Source organism: Rutilus rutilus (genome assembly GCF_951802725.1).
Source record: "Rutilus rutilus genome assembly, chromosome: 3".
NCBI classification, from domain to species: Eukaryota; Metazoa; Chordata; class Actinopteri; order Cypriniformes; family Leuciscidae; genus Rutilus; species Rutilus rutilus.
In genome coordinates, this window is record NC_140211.1 from 21,757,868 (window position 1) to 21,777,493 (window position 19,626).

The following is a 19,626-nucleotide window of genomic DNA, read 5'->3' on the forward strand; positions in this document are numbered from 1 at the left end:
TGCTTATGCTAGCATACAGCTGTTAGCTTAGTCTGCTACCTTTGGTATATTGTCATATACAATTCATCTGAGACACATTCCCTTCAGAAAATAATGTATTCTGATATCGCTCCTGATATCTTTGTTAGTTTGCCTGATAAATGCTAACGGAATTACTCTTCGCTCTGCGTTTTTGTTTAAAGCACATTTTATGCGTGACTATCGAATATATAGTGTGTGATTGTGTTTTAAATAGACACTGTAAGCTAAACCTGTCGCACTGCGAAGCCTCAATATTGTTTTGATACTCGGAACAACAGAAAGGGGGTGTGGGACGCGGCGCGCCGCAGGACGCATGCTCGCTCCAGTCCTCTCTTCATCCGGGTACCTGCAGTTGACTGTGTGGGTACGGAGGCGGGAAATGGCGTCCAGAGGTGCGGGGAGGACAGAGGTGAACCTCGTCTGAAGAGGCACGCAAACAACAGCAAGTGTTAGCAGCCCTGAAATAGACCGTTGTCCTGCGACTCGATCCTGCGGAGCTTCGTCCAGTAAGTTATTACCCCAGTCTAAATTGCATGTGGTGATAGGGTCCCCCCATAACACCCCGTCCGTTCGCTCCGGTCGACAATGTTTCGCTATGGTTCGGCTCGCTCCTGTTTTACCTATAACGTTACGCACGCACGGACAGGCAGCTGCCGTCTTCGCGAGTCGTTCCCGCGCTTTATCTGTCATTAGAATACTGCCGGTTGTTTTGAGTGGCACTAGACTAGAGGCTTCTTCTAGTAATAGCGGGTCACGAGAAACAGGTTTACTACGGAGATAATGCTTGCATGTGTCCTACATTGAAGATAGACATGCACAGATGTGTCAAGAGCGATTGTTGTATGTAAAAATACAGGTCGTATTTTAGTCTCTTGAGTCGCGTAATCATTGTGTAAACAGTTATTCTTAATGTCTGACTAAACAGGGAAATCGTGAGAAAGTTGCTCGTCTTCCGTAGAGAATCTCTTTAGCGTGTGTTTCCCGCCCACCACGGCACTGTTCAGGTTTCCCGTGAATCACTGAACTTCATCATTTCTGAAGTGTCTGTTGAAGTTGATCGGTTATGGCGGGGAAGCACTTTATGTCTTTTATTTTTCTCCCTTATAAAGACTGACTGTAGTTAGTTGACTGTAGGGTAACGTTAGTGGTTCTTAACCGTTATCACTGCAAGGGTTCCCCATTGTCATGTCAACATTTGAAGGCCCCTAACAGAGTTTTTTTTTTCTTGTACTTAAAACGAAATTACGTTGCTTGTTTCCAAACCTTTTTTATTATTACTATGAGAAAGTACCGCTGTCAAGGTAATAAAAATAATTAGACATGAGTAATCTCAATATTTTAATGTGTTCTTCCTTTTTAAGGAAAGAAAGCAAAATACCAACACATGTGGGGTTTTTTTGTGTTTTTTTATTCTGCAGAAGTTTAGATGCAGATTTTGTTACTGCAAAAAATTTGAGTTTTTGTAACTCAAACTATCTACTCACTTTGCTAAACTAGCCAATAACGTGCTAAAAAAAAAAAAAAGTTAATACAACAATTTAGGATCTACTGTGATCAGATCAGAGTGAGAGCTCAGTGTTACATTCCTGATTTCTTTTTCTTTGTAAAAACAAAAGAGCCAAAATTTATGCTATATCTGCGGCTTTTAAATTTGTGTTCTTGAAGTTCAGCTGATTTGAAAATAATTTTTGTTAAAAATAAATAAATATTAGATGGGAAAACCTGACTGTAGTTGAAATAAAATAAAAGTACTAAAATTACTTAAACTGAAAGAAGAATAAATTTCAGCGATTTATAGATAAATATTTTAAAACTAATTAATAAAATGCACATAACAAAACTACTCAAATTAAACCTGAAATATGAAAATAAATCTAGTTCAAAATATTAATAACTATATATATATATTTTTTTTAACATATTATTTCTTAAAAATCAGTTTAAGACATGTTGTTTCCCATTGGAAGTTAATTGACCCCTGCTAGTGGGCCCAGGTTCCCCAGTTGAGAAGAGAAGCACTGCTCATTTGTCCTAATTGTCCAGCTGTAATGGGACAGGTTACCAACAAAGTGCAATGGTAGCTATTGTGAAGCATTTTGTGGTGTTCTTTGACATGCCATGCAAATGCATTAAATAACAAATTACACTTTCTGGTTTATAATGTACTTAATGTATGAAGTTCTAGATTTCTTAGAGAGATAGTAGTTATTTTAATATATGTCAGAGTCTGAAACTGAGCCGTAACGATAATTTCTTGGAAACATGTCGCTAGCCTTGGATTTGCTGCCAGGGTGTCAAGGTTTTTTTAAACCAACTAGACGCGTTGGTATACACCATATGGTAATACGATATATCACAATAATGTACATGCACAATATTGTTATCATGGTCACTTCAAAATACTGTGAATAATGTAATCACATTAAGGCTCCATTAATAAATTAATTAGTTAACAAACTGACAATGAAAAATACTTCTAAAGCATTTATTAATCTTAGTTAAATTTAACATTAAATAACATAATTAAAATCAAAAGTTGTAACTATTGTTAAATGGATGGACCTGAGCTAACATGAAAAAACAGTTGTATTTTTTTAACTAACATTAACAAAGAATAAACTTATGTAACAAATATAGTTATTGCTCACTGTTAATGTTAGTTAATGCTTTAACTAACGTTAACTACTGAGACCTTATTGTAAAGTGTTGACCTATTGTTTTTATAATTCTTTTCCACTTTAATCTGTTTGAAACATTTGCTTACTTTATAAAAATTTTTGTTGTTTGTTTCCATCACCCTGTTTTTATGCGCATTTTGAAGTATCATCAGAAACAATTGATGGCAAGTTGGAAATACTAAATTTCAGAGGAAAAAAAACTTAATTTTCTAAAAAAGTTCATATGAATAAATTGTGACGTAGCAAACATTAAACCCTCGTGGCTAATTAGCTGTTCCCTCATGATGAGAATTCCTGCTCATTTTAGGGAACTGGATCATTTGGCTCAGCTCTGTAATAAGTAAAAAAACAAATAGGCTAATGTAAAACCATCAAATACTATTACACGTGACGTGTATTGAACATTTGATCCAAAATAAAACCATTCCAAGCAAATCACACTTAAAACGGGGCACATTTATAAGGTTGTTAGTCCCCGCTCGATATGAGTTTTATCTTACAAATTCTACGTTCTGCTTTTATTTTGTGTATGTTATTAAAATGCATCAAAATGCTACTTAATTTGTTGTTACTCATTTTGTTTTCTGACCCGATTTTAAGGATGATCTTTTCACCACACTGCTCCACCACACGCACTCCATGTTGTGTTAATGTGTAGCTTACTGTATGTGTGACGAATCGAGAGCAGCGGGTAATGTCATCACACGTGATCGCACCCACATACACATCAAAATAACGTTCAGTTAGTGACTACTTGACGTGTGGCTGAGCAGTGTAGCGAAATTATTCTGTCTTGTATTAATATACAAAAGTAGAACATGGCTCTCAGACGGGAACTGACTCTCACCGTTTACATTCGGAGCCGGCTCGTTAGCGAACGACGCATCGCTACTGTTTCCGCTGATGGTGTTTTATTTACTGTTGGTTACCAATACCACCGTCATCCACTCGAACAACATGATGGAAACGCACCTTGTTCGCATTTGTAATAGGATAACCACTTTTTTTGCAACTTATTTCAATATCGTGATAATACCGCATACCGTAGGGCTGCACAATGTATCGTTTTTGCATCGATCCAGCGATAGTCGCATCGCAGGACGTGCGATGTAGTATAGGGTTCGTAGTTGATCTGTGATCCATACGGGCCAGCTGCTCCCCTGTCCATAACGCTTGTTGTGATTCGCGGATTAATTGCAAAGTTTAACCATCATAGAGTAACAGTTTATCATTTTCATGTGTTTTTGAGTTCTGTCAGTTTAAACATCAAATGCAAAAAAACTTGTGCACTGTTGTGTTTGCTCACGCACACACAGCCACGCAGACAGCACGTGAAGTTCGTGATCGTGAACACTGAATTCCCTTCCTTTTCTTATCTATTGGTGCTTGAACAGACATGTGCATGGGAAGTTAAGTCAAAATGCCCGCCTCGATGAGTTTCCTCGCAAACGCAGTCGTTTATGAGTTACGGAGAAAGAAAACGTCTTTGTTCTATTTATCTATGCTTGTAATTTATTATTTTCTATGCATATGCACTACACTACAAAATAACCCCAATCAGAATGATTAATTCTTTACAAATAGAGCTATTCAAATTATCAGGTGAAATTGTTTTCATGTCGCAATGTATATCGCAGAAAAAAAATATATCGCAATGTCAAATTGCAACATTTTTATACAGTCACATGCTTAAAACCAATGTAGTGTGTATACACACAGTTTTTCCTGTCAGAACATGACCTGTAAGTGATTGTGATGGACGAGCCTAGGTCAGAAGGGGTCACAGGAGTAATTGTTGCCATTGTCATATTATATCATATTACGTATTAAAACTATTTTCTGCTATTAATGTTGTTTAATGTCTACTGATATTAATTAAACCAGGAATTTGGCTTTAAGCAAGATTCATTGAATCTTACTGGGCTGCTGAAGACTGTTGAATCTCACTGTTTCTGTTCTTGTAGAAGAAAGGCTTTAGCTCCTCAGTGTTGTGAGGTAGCTGTCTTGGCATGATGTCTGTTCGAGGCAGTGGATGAGTCACCATTTTGGTGGTTAAGGAAAAAGCTGAGATGTATTACTAGCTGTACCCTTTTCTCTCTACTTTTCACCATTCCTCTCCTGTCTCTTCCATGCTTCCATGCTTGTAGTATGTCTCTGTCATCTCGCTGCTTCTCTGGCTAACTACACAGAAGGAGCTCTGTTTGTCTCTCCTAAAAATCTCTCTTTTCTGTGTTTTTCAATAAACGTTTCTGTAAATTTTAAATTGAATGTGAGTTAAATTTCTTTATTGCGAGTTTTGGGAAGGTACAGTCAGGACTGGTGTAACGCCTGGCATCATGTCACAAATGCTGGAGCACATAACTGTTGTTACGCAAGCATGCTTTGTGGAGGGGGACACACGACCAAGCACTGTAGTTAATTTCAGGATTATTTTTACCCCCTTGATGTACAGGGTTTCCTTTAAAGAAGAGAGGGACACTTCCTCCACATCAGGAAAATATTAACTTTTTTTCCCTATCCTTTTTTCATCTCTCTCTCTCTTTTTTTTTTTCCCCATTTTTTTTGTCTTGTAAGAAACTGCTGCTCGCTGTTGATCTGCAATATCCTCGTATTTCTTTTTCTTTTCTATTGACTTATCCAGCAACAGAAAAATAAGAGTGAAAACTTTTGCCAAACTTCAAGAAGGCCTTAAAGGGGAACTATGCAGTTTTTTTTAGCTTAATTTACCTTAACTGAACAGCTTCGGAGTCATTGGAATGGTTATATGACTTTTTTCAGGTTGAATGGTGGTCTTCTCGCACCCCCCTAGCGCCTGTGAGCGGAAAAACCTCCCTTGCAACTTTGGGCCGGCGGGCTTGATATCAGGTCTCGCGATGTAACGAATTGCTTTACGGCACTGCACACATACACTATCTAAACATTTATATGCTAGCCTTCTATGTATCATACATACCTCAGTGGACATGGCTCTGTGCGTTCACCGGCTTCTTTGAAAACAAATGCACATGACCAGAGGGAGAAGATGGTAGGAGGGGAGAGTCGCCAACGAGTTTTGACGACAGTGTTGCCAAATATCTATTCCGAAGCTGTAGGGGGAGCTCGATAGAGAAACCCGCGAGCAAAAAGCGTGAAAACAGCGAAGAAATTGCCAAAAGGTAGTTCACCCAAAAATGAAAATTCTGTCATCATTTACTCACACATGCCATTCCAAACCTGTATGGTAAGAATTTTTTTTTAATTATTATTATTATTGATACAATGAAAGTCAACCGGGTCCAGTAGTTTTGTATATTTATTATTTTTTGGGGACCCTACTGACTTCCATTGTATGGACAAGAACAGCTGTAACATTGTTCAAAATATCTTCTCTTATGTTCTACAGAAGAAAGTAAGTCAGGTTTGTAATGGCATAAAGGATAACAGAATGTTCATTTTTGGGTGAGCAAAATCGGTTTAATTCAGAGTTTGGCTTAATCTGTAATCTTGCGTTCAATCACACAGATTTGCTTTTTAGATAAAAAGTGTGTCCATTCCGAATTCTTCTGTATGTAGGAAATAATGCGCTTGTAGTTGAGAGTGCTTCGCTATGGAGGTGCTTCATCTGAATGATGAACCATGTTGGAGTATATAGTGTCTTGAATACATCCAGATGTCTGTGGCTAGCGCTCTTGGCTGAAGTGTTGCACTTTTAAAAACCGAGCAAAGAGCCATAACTCATTCAAAACCCACTAAAAGTGTGATTAATTTACCTGCGTGTGAGAATCAGCGAGCAAAGTTAGACTTCTCAAGGTCGTTGTTACTCTCTTTCTCTGTGTAGTTTTGTTTTCTTGCGGTACCTTCTGTTTGAGCTTCTCTGTATTGTCTTCTCTCTCTCTCTCTCCCCAGTCTTACATGTAACTCTTAACAAAATGAGGCTGAGAATGCGCAAGGCTTCTCAGCAGCCAAACCTCGCCCGCAGGCCCGGCCCGGCCCGGACCAAGCGAAAGCACTCTGAGATGGAGGAGTGCTCTGATGAAAGCAAGGGTCTTCTCTCCAGCATCAAGAAGTTCATCCATGGAAGTTCGATCAAGGTGAGTCTCTAGCACCCTCTCCCTGTCATTTATTATGGGTTCATTGAGTGTGGCAGTTCCAGACCTCTACAGCTCTTTTCTTGGTTTCGATGGTCATGGCCCAGAATGTTCTATAATGGAATGCAAGCTAGACCTGGTATCATATTCCCCCCAGAAATGCGTGGTGGAATGCCTTTGCTTGTCTGAGGAGCTCAGTCCTGTTCTAATTTTAGCTGTGGTTCCACAGCGCTCACATAATGACAGTAGGTAGGGCTGGCTTTAACAGGCATGCAGCGTGTGGCAGAAGAACCAGGGATTACGTCCAGTAAAGATATTAGGTTCTCTTCTTTGGGTTCTAAATCACACCCCCATTGTCCACAACAACATTCAAAGACCCCATGTCTTTTACAGCAGTTCGTGATTAATTGGATAATTATTATTAAAAAAAAATAAAAAATATATATATATATAATATATATGATTCAGTGGTTCTCAACCTTTTTGACTCAAATATGGGGGTCTTAAAAAAATTGTTGGTATTGTTGTTCTAGTTTCAAAAACTTTGTTCTTCAATACAAACAAAAGTGTTCAAAGGGTAGGGGAAAAGAAATTTAAATTATTTATATATATATATATATATATATATATATATATATATATATATATATATATATATATGTGTGTATGTATATGTTTTTTTCCCCCCCAGCATTTTAATTTAGAGTTTGATGGTTTTAATAATGTCTAACCGTCTAGTGCCTATAGTTTTGATATTTTGTTCCTCTGAAAGTCCTGTTCATGTGTGCCCCAGCATCCTCAAACAGACTCACTATAGTGTCCTCCTCACAATACTAAAGTGTTTAAAATCTAGAAACTCATGCTTGTGTGATTGGTGGTGTTTAACAGGTGGAGCAGGACAACCCAGCAAAGAGGAATCGTCTGAGCTGTGAGCTGATCACCTCCACCCCACAGAGGAACAATGACCTGCAAAGGAAAAGCATCTACAGGGCCCGTCGAAGAAGCTCCGTCAATGGTGGTGAGTCACTGTACTTGTGTGCTGCAGTTAAATTTACTTATAATAATTAATATCATAAATAATAAGCTTATTGAATTTAATTATTATTTCAAATATTTAAATAAAATAGTAAAATAGTTCCAACAGATTTTGCTGTGGTACTGAAATTGGTACCGATAACCGTACAATTTTAATGGTTTTGGTATTGTGACAACCCTATCACGGTTATCGTCAATACCGGTATATTGTGACACCTCTAAGAAAAACATATTTGCATCTGTGTATATTTGTTTGATATTGGTTGTTCAGTGTAATGCCTTAAACTGTCCATATTATCATAAATGAGTAGGGCTTTTGGAGGTATCAAACCTGTCTGTGTGCTTGACATGGATTATATGTGACAAGAACATGGTTGCGCACACCTGGCAATAGCGTCACTTTCTCCTGTGTATTGCAGTAGTCATCATAGTTTATTGTCCAAACAACATATTATGGAGTAAGGCATTTAAATGGTCTGTTCTGCATTTGTAATTTGATCACGCTAATTTTTTGTGAATTTGTTTTTCTCTTTGAACTTTGTCCTATAGAAACCACTAACCATGACACGAGTAAGCCTGTCAAGCCTAATGGGAAGTTGGAGGACCCTGAGGAGGTTGTGAACAGTCCACCCCGCACCACCCTGCTTGGAACCATCTTCTCTCCTGTCTTCAACTTCTTCTCACCAGCAAATAAAAATGGTAAGAAACTCTGAACCGAACACTAAAGATGTGATGGGCTAGATATTCTGGACATAATGGACCGTAAATTAATTGAATGATAATAATAAATAGATTCTCCCTCTGGTGACATTACTACATTAACATTTATGCTCCAACAACTATTCATTTTAGAATATTGTTCAAGTGTACATGTGGTGTTTTTTTTCCTTTAAATAAACTTGACTGATAAAACATTCTTCATTTATCATTCTTGGTAATGATGGCAGTTTTCCTAAAGTAAGAAGAGGAGTCTGTGTTCTCATATAAATTACCATTCAAAGTTTGGGGTTGGTAATGTTTTTGAAAGAAGTTTCTTACGCTCACCAAGACTGCGTTTATTTAATCAAAATACAGTAAAAAATGTAATCTTGAGAAATATTATTACAATTTGAAATAACTGTTTTCTATTTTCATATATTTTTAATTATGTAATTTATTCCTGTGATGGTAAAACTGAATTTTCAGCAGTATTCCTCCAGTCTTCAGTGTCACATGATCCTTCAGAAAGTATTCTAATATGCTGATTTGGTGCTGATTTGGTGCTCAGTTAACATTGCTTTTTATCAATGTTGAATATATATATATATATATATATATATATATATATATATATATATATATGAAATATAAATCTTTTGTATAAATGTCTTTACTGTCACATTTGGTCAAATGAAGGTGTCTTTTTATGTAAATAGAATAATTAATTTCTATAATAAAAAAATCGTACTGACCCCAAACGTTTGAATGGTAGTGTTGCCGGATTTGCTACTTTGTATTTCTATGATCACAAAAACCCATATCTATTTACATTTTATTAAAAGAGCAGTTCATGAGAGAAAGTTTAGCCTAAAATGTCAATACTGAACTAAAAAAAAACATTGTGAAACTTTTGGGTCCTGAGGCAAATTGGTTCCCCCATCAGGAGGACAACTTGTGTGAAATTAAGGGTGCTTTCACACTGGCACTTTTGGTGCGCGCCTGGGTTCGATTGGTGTCAGAGTTCTGTTTGTCTGGATGATGTGAATGCTGTTTTCCAAACTCGAGTGTGCACCCACGAGTCCGCTCAAAAAGGGCGGTCTGGGGTACGGTTCATGTGAACTCCGGTGCAGTTTGCTGCTGATATGAATGCAATCATACTAAATTGCAGAAGTCAATGTTTTGTACGTTTTCACAATAAGGGTTACCATTAGGAATAATAATAGGCAATATCAAAAGCTTATTTTAGATTCCAGATAATGTTTATGAATGAATAAATAAAAACACTGTTGCAACTTTATGCAGATTAATAATGCATTGCCTAACCCAGCATGTTTTTTCACCCTTCCTTCTCCTTACCTTCATCCCATCTTGTCATGTCAGCCTCGGATTCCCCAGGCCAGGCGGTGGAGGCGGAAGAGATTGTGAAGCAACTAGAAATGGAGCAAGTAGAAGAGATGCCCACTAGTACTGCCACATCTAGAGAGCCCCTAAGTGTCCCTCTTTATACCAGTGCCATGCCATCTGCCTTTAGACCTCCATCCTCCACTCACACACCTGCAGAGGAGAGTGAAAACACCCCCCACTCTGACCTGCCTCCTCTTACAGGTGTGAAAGACATGACATTGCTTGACTTCTCTATGGGTGTATACTACTTTCAGCCTAAAACACATTATACACTACCGGTCCCATAAGGTTTTTTTATTTTATAAGAAATTGATATTTTTATTTAGTTTAGTATAGTACACATTATAATGCAAAAAATATATATATATTTTAAATAAATGCTGTTCATTTGAACTTTCTATTTATCAAAGAATCATGAAAAAAAAAATCGCCATTTCACAAAAATATGAAGCAACAACATTTTCAACATATAAGACATAATAAGAAATGTTTCTTTAGCATCAAATCAGCATATTAGAATGATTTCTGATTATGATGCTGAAGACGAGTAATGATGCTGAAAATTCAGCTTATGTTTTAAAATATATTAAAATAGAAAACATGTTTAACATTTTAAATTGTAATAATATTTAGGGCTGCACGATATTGAAGAAAATTGTGATATGCGATAACTTATTAAATAATGTGATATTCGATATGCGATACGTTAATGCTTAAAGTGTGTATAATAAACTTAAATTATCTTTAAAATATATTTAAAATGATATAACCTACATGCGTTTCACATTCTTTTTGTGACTTCTGAAAGTGAACAGCAGTGTTTTACTGTAGCATAAGAAGTGTAATTTTAACATCAGTGTAAACGACAGGGTTTAGGGTTTCAGGAAGGCATACATTAGGTTTATTTAACAACAGAAACTGAATATTCAAATGTAAAAATAAAACACTGCTTAGTTTTCACTGTATGAATTAAATATATACAGATTGTTTTATTAAAGCTATTATTCAGCCAAGAGCAGTGAGTGATTTTTTTTCTCTTCGTTTTTTTATTCGTGACCCCAGTTATTGCAAGCCGTTGCGATATGCATATCGCGATATATACATTTGTGATATTTCGGTATATTGTGCAGTCCTAAATTTAACAATATTACTTTCTTACTGCATTTTTAATCCAATAAATGCAGCCTTGGTATGCATTGGAGACATTTCAAAAACAATTTAAAAATCTTACCGTCCCCAAACCGAGAGTGAGAATATATTAACATTGTGTTTTCTTTGTCCTGTTTTATCTCAGCTCCTGGCTCTCCTGCAACAGTGGGGTATGTGGACACCTCTATTACTGTCCCAGCTGAAGGATCATATGAGGAGGAGTGGGAAGTGTTTGACCCGTGAGTTCAACTTTACTGAATGTCTGTGCTTTGTGCCCAGAGCTTCACAATAAGGATTTTTTTTCTTCTGCTGGCCCGGGCAAGCCAGTAGTTCAGATTTTTGCTTCCCCTGTTTGTTAGTAATGATTATTCCATTCTATAATGTTACATTGAACAATATTTAATTTATAAAATCAGCGACAAATGTTTAAATTCACAGGAAGTAAAGCGGCAAGTACAAGATAAACAAATGTGAGATGTGGCCCCAGCAGATCCTTATTGTTGAGCCCTCATACAAGTGGAATGTTTATTAATAATATTACAGTTAAATATTGCTTTTGTTTTAAGCTAATTTGGAAACCCTCTCAGAAAAAAACTGAATTTCTCATCAGTGTTTGTCTCGAGGCTTTTTCCGTGCAGACATTTCTGTTGATATGTTTTTCAGGTATTTTTTCATCAAACATGTACCTCCGCTAACAGAAGAGCAGCTAACTCGCAAACCCGCACTCCCTCTGAAGACTCGCAGCACTCCTGAGTTCTCCCTGGTGCTTGACCTGGTCAGTCTTAAAACACCACAGGGGAATAGCTCCTATTACAAGGGATTCATTTTGGCATAGATACCATCAATTGTTTTCTTTCTACAGGATGAAACCCTTGTCCATTGTAGCTTGAATGAGCTGGATGATGCAGCACTAACCTTTCCTGTCCTCTTCCAAGATGTCATATATCAGGTAGATATCCAAGCTGTCTTTGTGTTAATACATTGTTTGTCAGTAACATACCACTAGAGGGCCCTCTAGAGCCATTTTAAGAAACTAAATGGCTGAGAGTCTTAAGTGATCTGAAATTTGTAAAACTTTGTAGGAATTTTTTCTTTTCTTCTTTTTAGGGGGCTAAAACCCTGTGTTCTTAGGGGCTAAATTCTAATTCACAATTTCTGTTAGGTTTATGTGCGATTGAGGCCATTTTTCAGAGAGTTCCTTGAACGCATGTCTCAGATTTATGAGGTAAGCCTTCGTCCATTTTACTCCACATTACATCTCATACTTTTTCTCCAAATAAATGATGGTATTACATGGAAAAGTTTTACCCTCGCTTGAGTTAACATCTGTTCCTCATAATGGACTGAAGTTGTTCCATTGTTGACTCTTTCTTTTATAGATCATTCTCTTCACTGCCTCTAAGAAAGTTTATGCAGACAAGTTGCTGAACATTCTCGATCCGAGGAAACAGCTGGTGCGGTCTGTGGACTTCTTTTTGTTTTACCTTTATTTTAATCATTTTGAAGACTCTTCCTTGACAGTGTTAAAAGTAAAAACCAAGTTGTCTTTTTGTTTGCTTCTGTTTCTTTTAGAAATTCTGTCAGATTTTGTCATAAGAGTAAATGTAAATTTAGGCAGGGTGTCAGTTTTTGAGTAACCCTGCCTTAGCTTGGTCATTGCTGTGCAGAGTTTCTCTGTAGTGTTTGGTTACAATGAGGAATTAAGGGATTGCGGTAGATGGCGATCTTTGGTCTCTGGCACATGTAAACTCCACACCATCCTCAGGTGTCAACCCTTTGCTTCAAATGCATTATTGATTCTAGTCCTGGAGATTTATTTCATTCTTCTCTCTGTGTGTGTTTCCAACATGTTCTAGGCACCGATTATTTCGTGAGCACTGTGTTTGTGTGCAAGGAAACTACATTAAGGATCTGAATATCCTCGGACGGGATTTGTCCAAGACTATAATTATCGATAACTCGCCACAAGCCTTTGCTTATCAGGTGAGCGGACAAAAGTTGCACCATTACTTTCACAATGGTGGGGCAGTTGTGGCCTAATGGTTAGAGAGTCGGACTTGTAACCCGAAGGTCGCAGGTTTGAGTCTCAGTACCGGCAGGAAATGTAGGTGGGAGGAGTGAATGAACAGCGCTCTCTTTCACTCTCATTACCCACAACTAACCTAACCTATTGCTACCCGGGTGCCGAACTGCTCCGGGTGTGTGTTCACTACTGTGTGTGTGCACTTGTATGGGACACCATACTTGGCTACAAGTATCACTTCACTTCATGTTCATATCAGTTTTATTATAAATTACCCAAGGTTGTAACAAGTACAGAGACTTTTTTTTTTAAGTTAAATGTGTGAAAATCTTTACTTTAAAAGAATCAAGCTTAAAACATACTTGAAGGTTAAATTAATTGTATTTTAGTGACAATTTAAAAGTACATTTTTATTCTTAGTTTTAGTTTGTAATATATTAATAGATCAATCACACTTTTAAATAATACAGATTAATCTCCCTTTTTTAATATACTATGTAAGGCTTTAAAATCTCCTCGTTAAGTTTTATATTCAGCCGCAACCCCCTACCCCACCCAGATTGTAATTAGGAGTAGTAATTATGTAGTCATTTAGAAAGTGACAAAGTGTTAATTTTCATTGTTTCTTTTGTAATAAATACAGTGTTCAGGTGTTTGACTGAGCTCATAAGCCCTATTCAGATGGGATTAACTTTAAGGGTAGATGGAGTAATGTAATTTTACCACAGGACGTCTGTAATATTAATGGCCAATTCACACGGGATAAGATGTCTCAGTAAAACTAGCAGAAGTGGGAGGAGTAACTCGATTTGCGCATCGCCGTCAACCTCCTGTCATCATGTGCGTATTACGTTGCTTCCTGATATCACGTGCGCAAACACATATAACCTATATATATAAAACAGTTATGTCTGGTCGAATGATGTATTAATTAACTTCAGATTGGGTTGTGTTGGTAAAAAGCACTTACCTGACGCTAAAAGATGTTTCGTGCTTGACATTGTCCGTAATGATTACTGAGATGGCACATACGGACGGGACTAAAATCACTGTGTAAATTACTTTACCCCACCTCACCATGTTAAACTAGTCCCGTCCGAATAGGGCTACAGTCAACATTACCCAATAAAGAAATACCTTAGGGAGATGAAGGAAAATCCTTATAAATAAAACCATCAACCCATGTTTTACACCCTCAGCTCTCCAATGGGATCCCTATTGAGAGCTGGTTCATGGACAAGAATGACAACGAACTTCTGAAGCTGGTCCCTTTCTTGGAGAAACTGGTGGAATTGGTATGTTGTAATGTTCTTCACCTCTTAGTTTTCGTGACCTTCACTTCAACATTTCTCAGTGGTGACATTATGTTGACTGCAATAACTGAACTGCTTCATTTGCTTTAAATAAATATAATTTTATAAAGTTATAAATAAATAGTTTCTTTTTAATCAGAGGTTCTCTGAAAGTCACAAATTCCATAAATATTCATTCTTTTATTTAAGGGTACCAGCCCTAGATGTGGTGATGCATAAAAAAAAAAAAAGTGTAAAAATATTTATTTATTCTTGTTTTTAATCTGTCTAAATACAAATTGTACTTTTCCATTGTTATTCGTCCACAGAATGAGGATGTGCGGCCACATGTCCGTGAACGGTTTCGGCTGCATGACCTCCTTCCCCCTGACTGAGTGCACATAGTGGGACAGGACCGTAAAAAAGACAACAAATGCAGATAAACATTTTGCATTACAAAATCATTGCCATTACTATTCAAATTAACTTTTTTTTATTCCCCCAAATTCTCATCGCTAAGATAACATAAAAAAAAAAATCTGAACATTTCGAGACTCTTTTTTGGCACTTTTGCCATTTGCGCAGTCAGAGAGAGGTTTGAAGTTTCTCGTGTCGCCTCTTCGGTTGTTTCATCCCGTACTAAGTGAATGTGTAGCAGTCAGAAGAGAAGAAGATTATGTCTTTTGGTGCTCCAATGGGATTGGTTGACACTGTTGGGCTTTTGACCAATTTCATCAGGAATGGCCAGTAAGAAAAGCATACCGTCTGACAAAAGTTAGATTCTTGTGATTGAATTTTTTATTTTATTCAAAATTTCATTTTTCATTAATGATTTCAGTATGCATTCCTCTCCATCTGTACGTTTTGGTTGGTGTTTACTTCAAATCAATGTTTTCTCGACTCTTTGCCAAAATGTGTTCATTTCTCAGAGCGTGGTCTGGTTGAAAATTGTTCTGTTCTTGAATTGGGTGGAATCGTTCGTTTTTATGTGGTGTGAATGAGAACGGTTTAAACCAGAGTGATGGCTGTTTCATAGAAAAAGATTTAGATTTGCAGTGACTAAATTCTCAAATTGTTTAAATAAGAAGTTTCCTACCAACGCATCAGAGCTCTGCAGCTTCTTGCTATTGTCTCTCCACAGATATTTATTCACCTCTTAACATTTTACTTGTTTATTAAGTAGCACCTCAAAATACTATTCATCAGCTACTGTTTTGCTTCTTATTGTTTCATATTTAGCCTGTGTATTTTTTTTTATATACATTTTAGTTTTTATTCTTATTACTGGTGTTTTTTAAAAGTATATCACCTTTATGTTTTAGTGATAGATTACAAGCAAGTATTTTCATGTTAAAATTTGAAGTTAATGTAGCATTACCCAGATCTAATCTATTCAAACTGAACTGCAATGGAGAAGATTGAGGGCTGCAGCCTGGTAGAGCCCTGTTTATAGCACCAGCATAACAACAGCCAGTCTCATCGCTGTGGTTTAAACCTTACTGCCCGACGTTCTGGCTTTTCTTTATACTGGGATTCTGTGGGGTGGGGGGGGGTAGCTGTGTCAAGAAGTATTGTGTGATGTAAGCTAGATGAATGCGTGTGCATCGCTGGCTGAGGAGAAGGGGATAATTATTCTGTGAAATGTTTTTTCTTCCTCGATTCTTCTCATATTGCCTTTTTAATTCCACTGTTATAGGCGAAACTTAAAATTGAGTAATACAGAGTAAGAGTTGAAACTATAGTAGTGCCATTCAGGGTTAGTGAAGCAGGGCCAGGCTAGTTGCTTTCCCTTTTATCGTTTTCTGCTCTGTAAATGGTTTTATTTTGACAAAATGAACATGTTCATTTTCTACTCATGCCACTGGTGCCATTTATGCTGTTTGTGTTTAGTGTGCTGTTTTCAGATAAATGGGTCATTCTTAGTAATAGACAATCACTGAATGCATCATTTGTCTAAATTGGATTGTGACCCTGTCATAGTAGGGTTTTTTTTTCTGAAAATATAATTTTCATAAGGCCTTTTAGTTGAATAAAAAAAAAAAAACCCCGCACATCTTGTATGCAGTAAGGAAATTATCATGTAGTGTTTTTTTTTAAATTCATTTTAAAATTATAACTATAAAAATGAATTGCAAGGTGTTCATGCTTTAACTCTAAATATCCTGTGGTACTTCCCAATTGAAGGAGAGTGAACAAGTGTGATCCCAAGGATCCTGCTCTACTGACAGTTTTTTGACAGAGTCCACAAGCCACAAACACAGTATTTTTCTCATAGCAAAGACTGATTTGGTAATGGTTACACATACTTTTTGAAAATGGTTAAACATAGTGTTACATAGTAAGTAGCATTTTTTTTAGTGTCAACTATTCTTTCTCCCTACATTGATGCTAATAGTCCAGAATGATAGCTTAGATGTTAGGAGGCGGGTTGCATCTACTGTTAGGCCCTGGCACTTTCTTACAAAGACAAAGAAAATTATTTTGTATGATTGTCGAAAAGCAGTAGTGAATTAAGTGTAACATGATGCAGAGGTTTGTTTCATATGTACAACCAGTTCATTGTAATGTTCATTAATTTTGTACAAAGCATATTGTACTAATTGTGCATATTGTGCATATTGCAGCTTCATGAAAAAAAAAAAAAAAAGTTAAAGGAAAATCTTTTTGTATTTTTGATTATTTGTATTCCGAAAGGCATGTCATATCTATTTTTCAAAATGTTTTCATTTTCAAATGTATTAATGCAGATCTAACTTGTCATCAGTGTTTTTGTCTTTTTTTTTTTTTCTCCCCCAGTCTTATTGTATCTTTGTATGTAGTTGGCACAATCACTGAACATTCTCCGCATGTAAAAAGCCTGTTATGTGTGAGTTGGGATTTTAATCAAGGCATTTTTTTTTTTTTTTGCAGATGAATGTTTCAGGTTTGTTTTCTTTCATACTGTTCATCTTCAAAAGCCATATGGCTTGCGATTGTCCTTGAGCTGCATTGGAAAAACACTCTTGGTCTAAATGTCATTTCCTGAAACGTGTTATTTAAGATTGTTCATATAATGGAAATTAAGTCTTTGGAAAATTGCATGCTCTTTTATTTTAATGTTAGCTTATGTCAAAACAACATGTTAGATACTTATGAATGGATGGTTGTATTTCATGTCTTTTTCTGCTACTTCCTTTTACCATCAAATGGTGTGTAATATCGAGGAGATTTTATGATTATGACTTGTATAAATTTTGTGTGACTCTGTCAACATAAATGGCATCTTATTGATGCAATTTGATGCAACCTCACAAATGAGAAATTAAAGCCTTTGTTGAATGAGAGAACGTTAAAGTAGGTGAATATAAAAATATCTAAATTGATGAGGCCTATAAAAAAAAAAAAACTTTTTTTAAATAAATAAGGAGTTTCAGGGTTCCCACAATCATAAAACCAGAACATTGTGATTTTTTCAGGTCAGTTATAGTCATGGGAAAAAAATAAAATACTAAAGTGAGAAATGAATTTTCCTTTTGGTTATAGATTTTTCTGCTTTCCAGTATGTCATCAGCTTGATATTTGTATATATATATATATATTATTATTTTTCTTCTTTTTTTTTTTCTGAGTACAAAAAGTGTGGGAACCCTGAGGTTTGAACAGCATTATCTTACACTTTTTTTTTAATTAAATATAGATTTTAACTATGGTGGTTTCAGCTAAAGTGGGTCAAATGAGTTTTGATGGGTTGCCTTTTAAATATCAGGAATCAATCAAAATGTAATAGTTAATAACTCATTTTCAAATCTTCAATGGAGAATGTAAATTGGCCTCAAATGGTGTTTGTTATGGTTTTTTTTAAATTATTAAAGTTACGAAAAGTTTACTTTTATACTCAGATAAAGTGATTTCAGATAAAGGTTAATTGTGTTGTAAACTCGCGCGGTCGTGCTGCCTCACCTTACAACCACCCACCTGTGCATCCGTTTGTTTCTACCTGTGTCACTGCTCGGGTGTACGTTACTGTGACGGAGATGCTGACAGTCAACACGACGTGTTAATATTTCAGCACTTTCGGCTGTCTCTCCACTCTCAAATCCGTTCCGTGTGTTTCGCACCTATTTTCTGCTGTTGTTTAATTAGGCGACTGATGCAGGATTGAATTGCAGTGACACTGCAGCCGTGATAGAACAGTCGAAATCCAGGAATCACGGAGAGTCTTCATTACAGAACAAGTGGTCAGTTGTGTTAGTTTTTACGACGATATCGTAATTAATGGAGATGAAGTCTCGGCCGACAGTGGCCATGCTTTTGTTAAATTAACAACCCGCCGTAGCGACATACGGATATTTCTCAGTAAAAATGCACCACAGAGGAAGTTTAATGTTGCTCATGCTTAGCATCATTTTAGGTAAGAGTATTTTTATTGTCTTGTCTTGTCTTTTATTTTCCGTTTCCTTTTTATTTTCTTAGCACTTGTACAATTTAAAATGCCTGACATCTCTGAATGTTTAAGGTGAACTTATGTTTTGTCATTTGTCAGGGTGAAGATAATATATTTAAATAAACGTTTGTGTTTTTTTACATTACAGTTGGCATTTTATCCATATTAGCCTACATATAATTTAAATAGCAATAAAAGTAATGTATAATTTCAACAAGCTCTACTAATAATTTATTACCTGGATTACCTGGTGTCCATTTGTATAACCCAGTATTTTAATAAATGCATGAACACTAAGGTAGTGTGACCATGTTTGCCTCTTCTTCAAAGGGAGTGCATGTGGTGACTCCAGAAAACCCTCATTACCCAAGACCATCATCAGACCGAGTGAGATGAGCTCCAGTAGTGAGGATGAATTTGAGAGGAACTTGAAAGTCCTGATAGAGAACATCAGAGCCTTGTCAAGAGAAGAAAAGAGCATGAGCAGAATGACAGCACCCCGTGAAAGAATCGCAATTGACAGCACTAACCTAGACACTTACTTCACAATATTCAACAGTTTATTCACTATATACCAGCCAATGCTGATTGACAGTTTCATTGAAACTCTTCCTCAGGCTTTAATTTGTGTTTTGGCAGACATACAGCACTGTGGATGGCAAGCAGATTTAACTAGTACCATTTCATCTGCATTGAGTGAACAGATACTTTCTGTGATCTCCTCTGTTAAATCTCAAGCCTGCATGTCAACATCTAATCTGCGAATGGCAGACTCCTCCATTACTCAGTTAAACTCTATTCAGGAGATGTTGACAAATGTTTTCTCCTCAGACCT

At 36.5% G+C, this 19,626-nt stretch overlaps 1 protein-coding gene across 1 annotated transcript; it reads left to right on the top strand.

Annotated features, from left to right (window-relative positions):
• Nucleotides 1-256: 256 nt before the first annotated feature.
• ctdspl2b (CTD (carboxy-terminal domain, RNA polymerase II, polypeptide A) small phosphatase like 2b) lies at nucleotides 257-16,999 on the top strand. The gene is made up of 13 exons (XM_084405785.1): nucleotides 257-527; nucleotides 6,585-6,769; nucleotides 7,655-7,784; nucleotides 8,351-8,500; nucleotides 9,881-10,105; nucleotides 11,199-11,292; nucleotides 11,717-11,828; nucleotides 11,916-12,002; nucleotides 12,216-12,278; nucleotides 12,433-12,512; nucleotides 12,910-13,036; nucleotides 14,276-14,371; nucleotides 14,698-16,999. The coding sequence occupies exons 2-13, from the start codon at nucleotides 6,608-6,610 to the stop codon at nucleotides 14,761-14,763; spliced, it is 1,392 nt and encodes a 463-aa protein (XP_084261911.1). The 5' UTR covers nucleotides 257-527; nucleotides 6,585-6,607; the 3' UTR covers nucleotides 14,764-16,999.
• The last annotated feature ends 2,627 nt before the right edge of the window (nucleotides 17,000-19,626 follow it).

What these genes read in the sequence shown, in the direction of transcription:
- ctdspl2b (XM_084405785.1), top strand. Translation starts at nt 6,608, where the DNA reads ATGAGGCTGAGAATGCGCAAGGCTTCTCAGCAGCCAAACCTCGCCCGC. An exon ending in CTCACCAGCAAATAAAAATG is followed by an intron (nt 8,501 to 9,880) that starts GTAAGAAACTCT and finishes TTGTCATGTCAG; the next exon opens with CCTCGGATTCCCCAGGCCAG. An exon ending in TCTCCCTGGTGCTTGACCTG is followed by an intron (nt 11,829 to 11,915) that starts GTCAGTCTTAAA and finishes TTCTTTCTACAG; the next exon opens with GATGAAACCCTTGTCCATTG.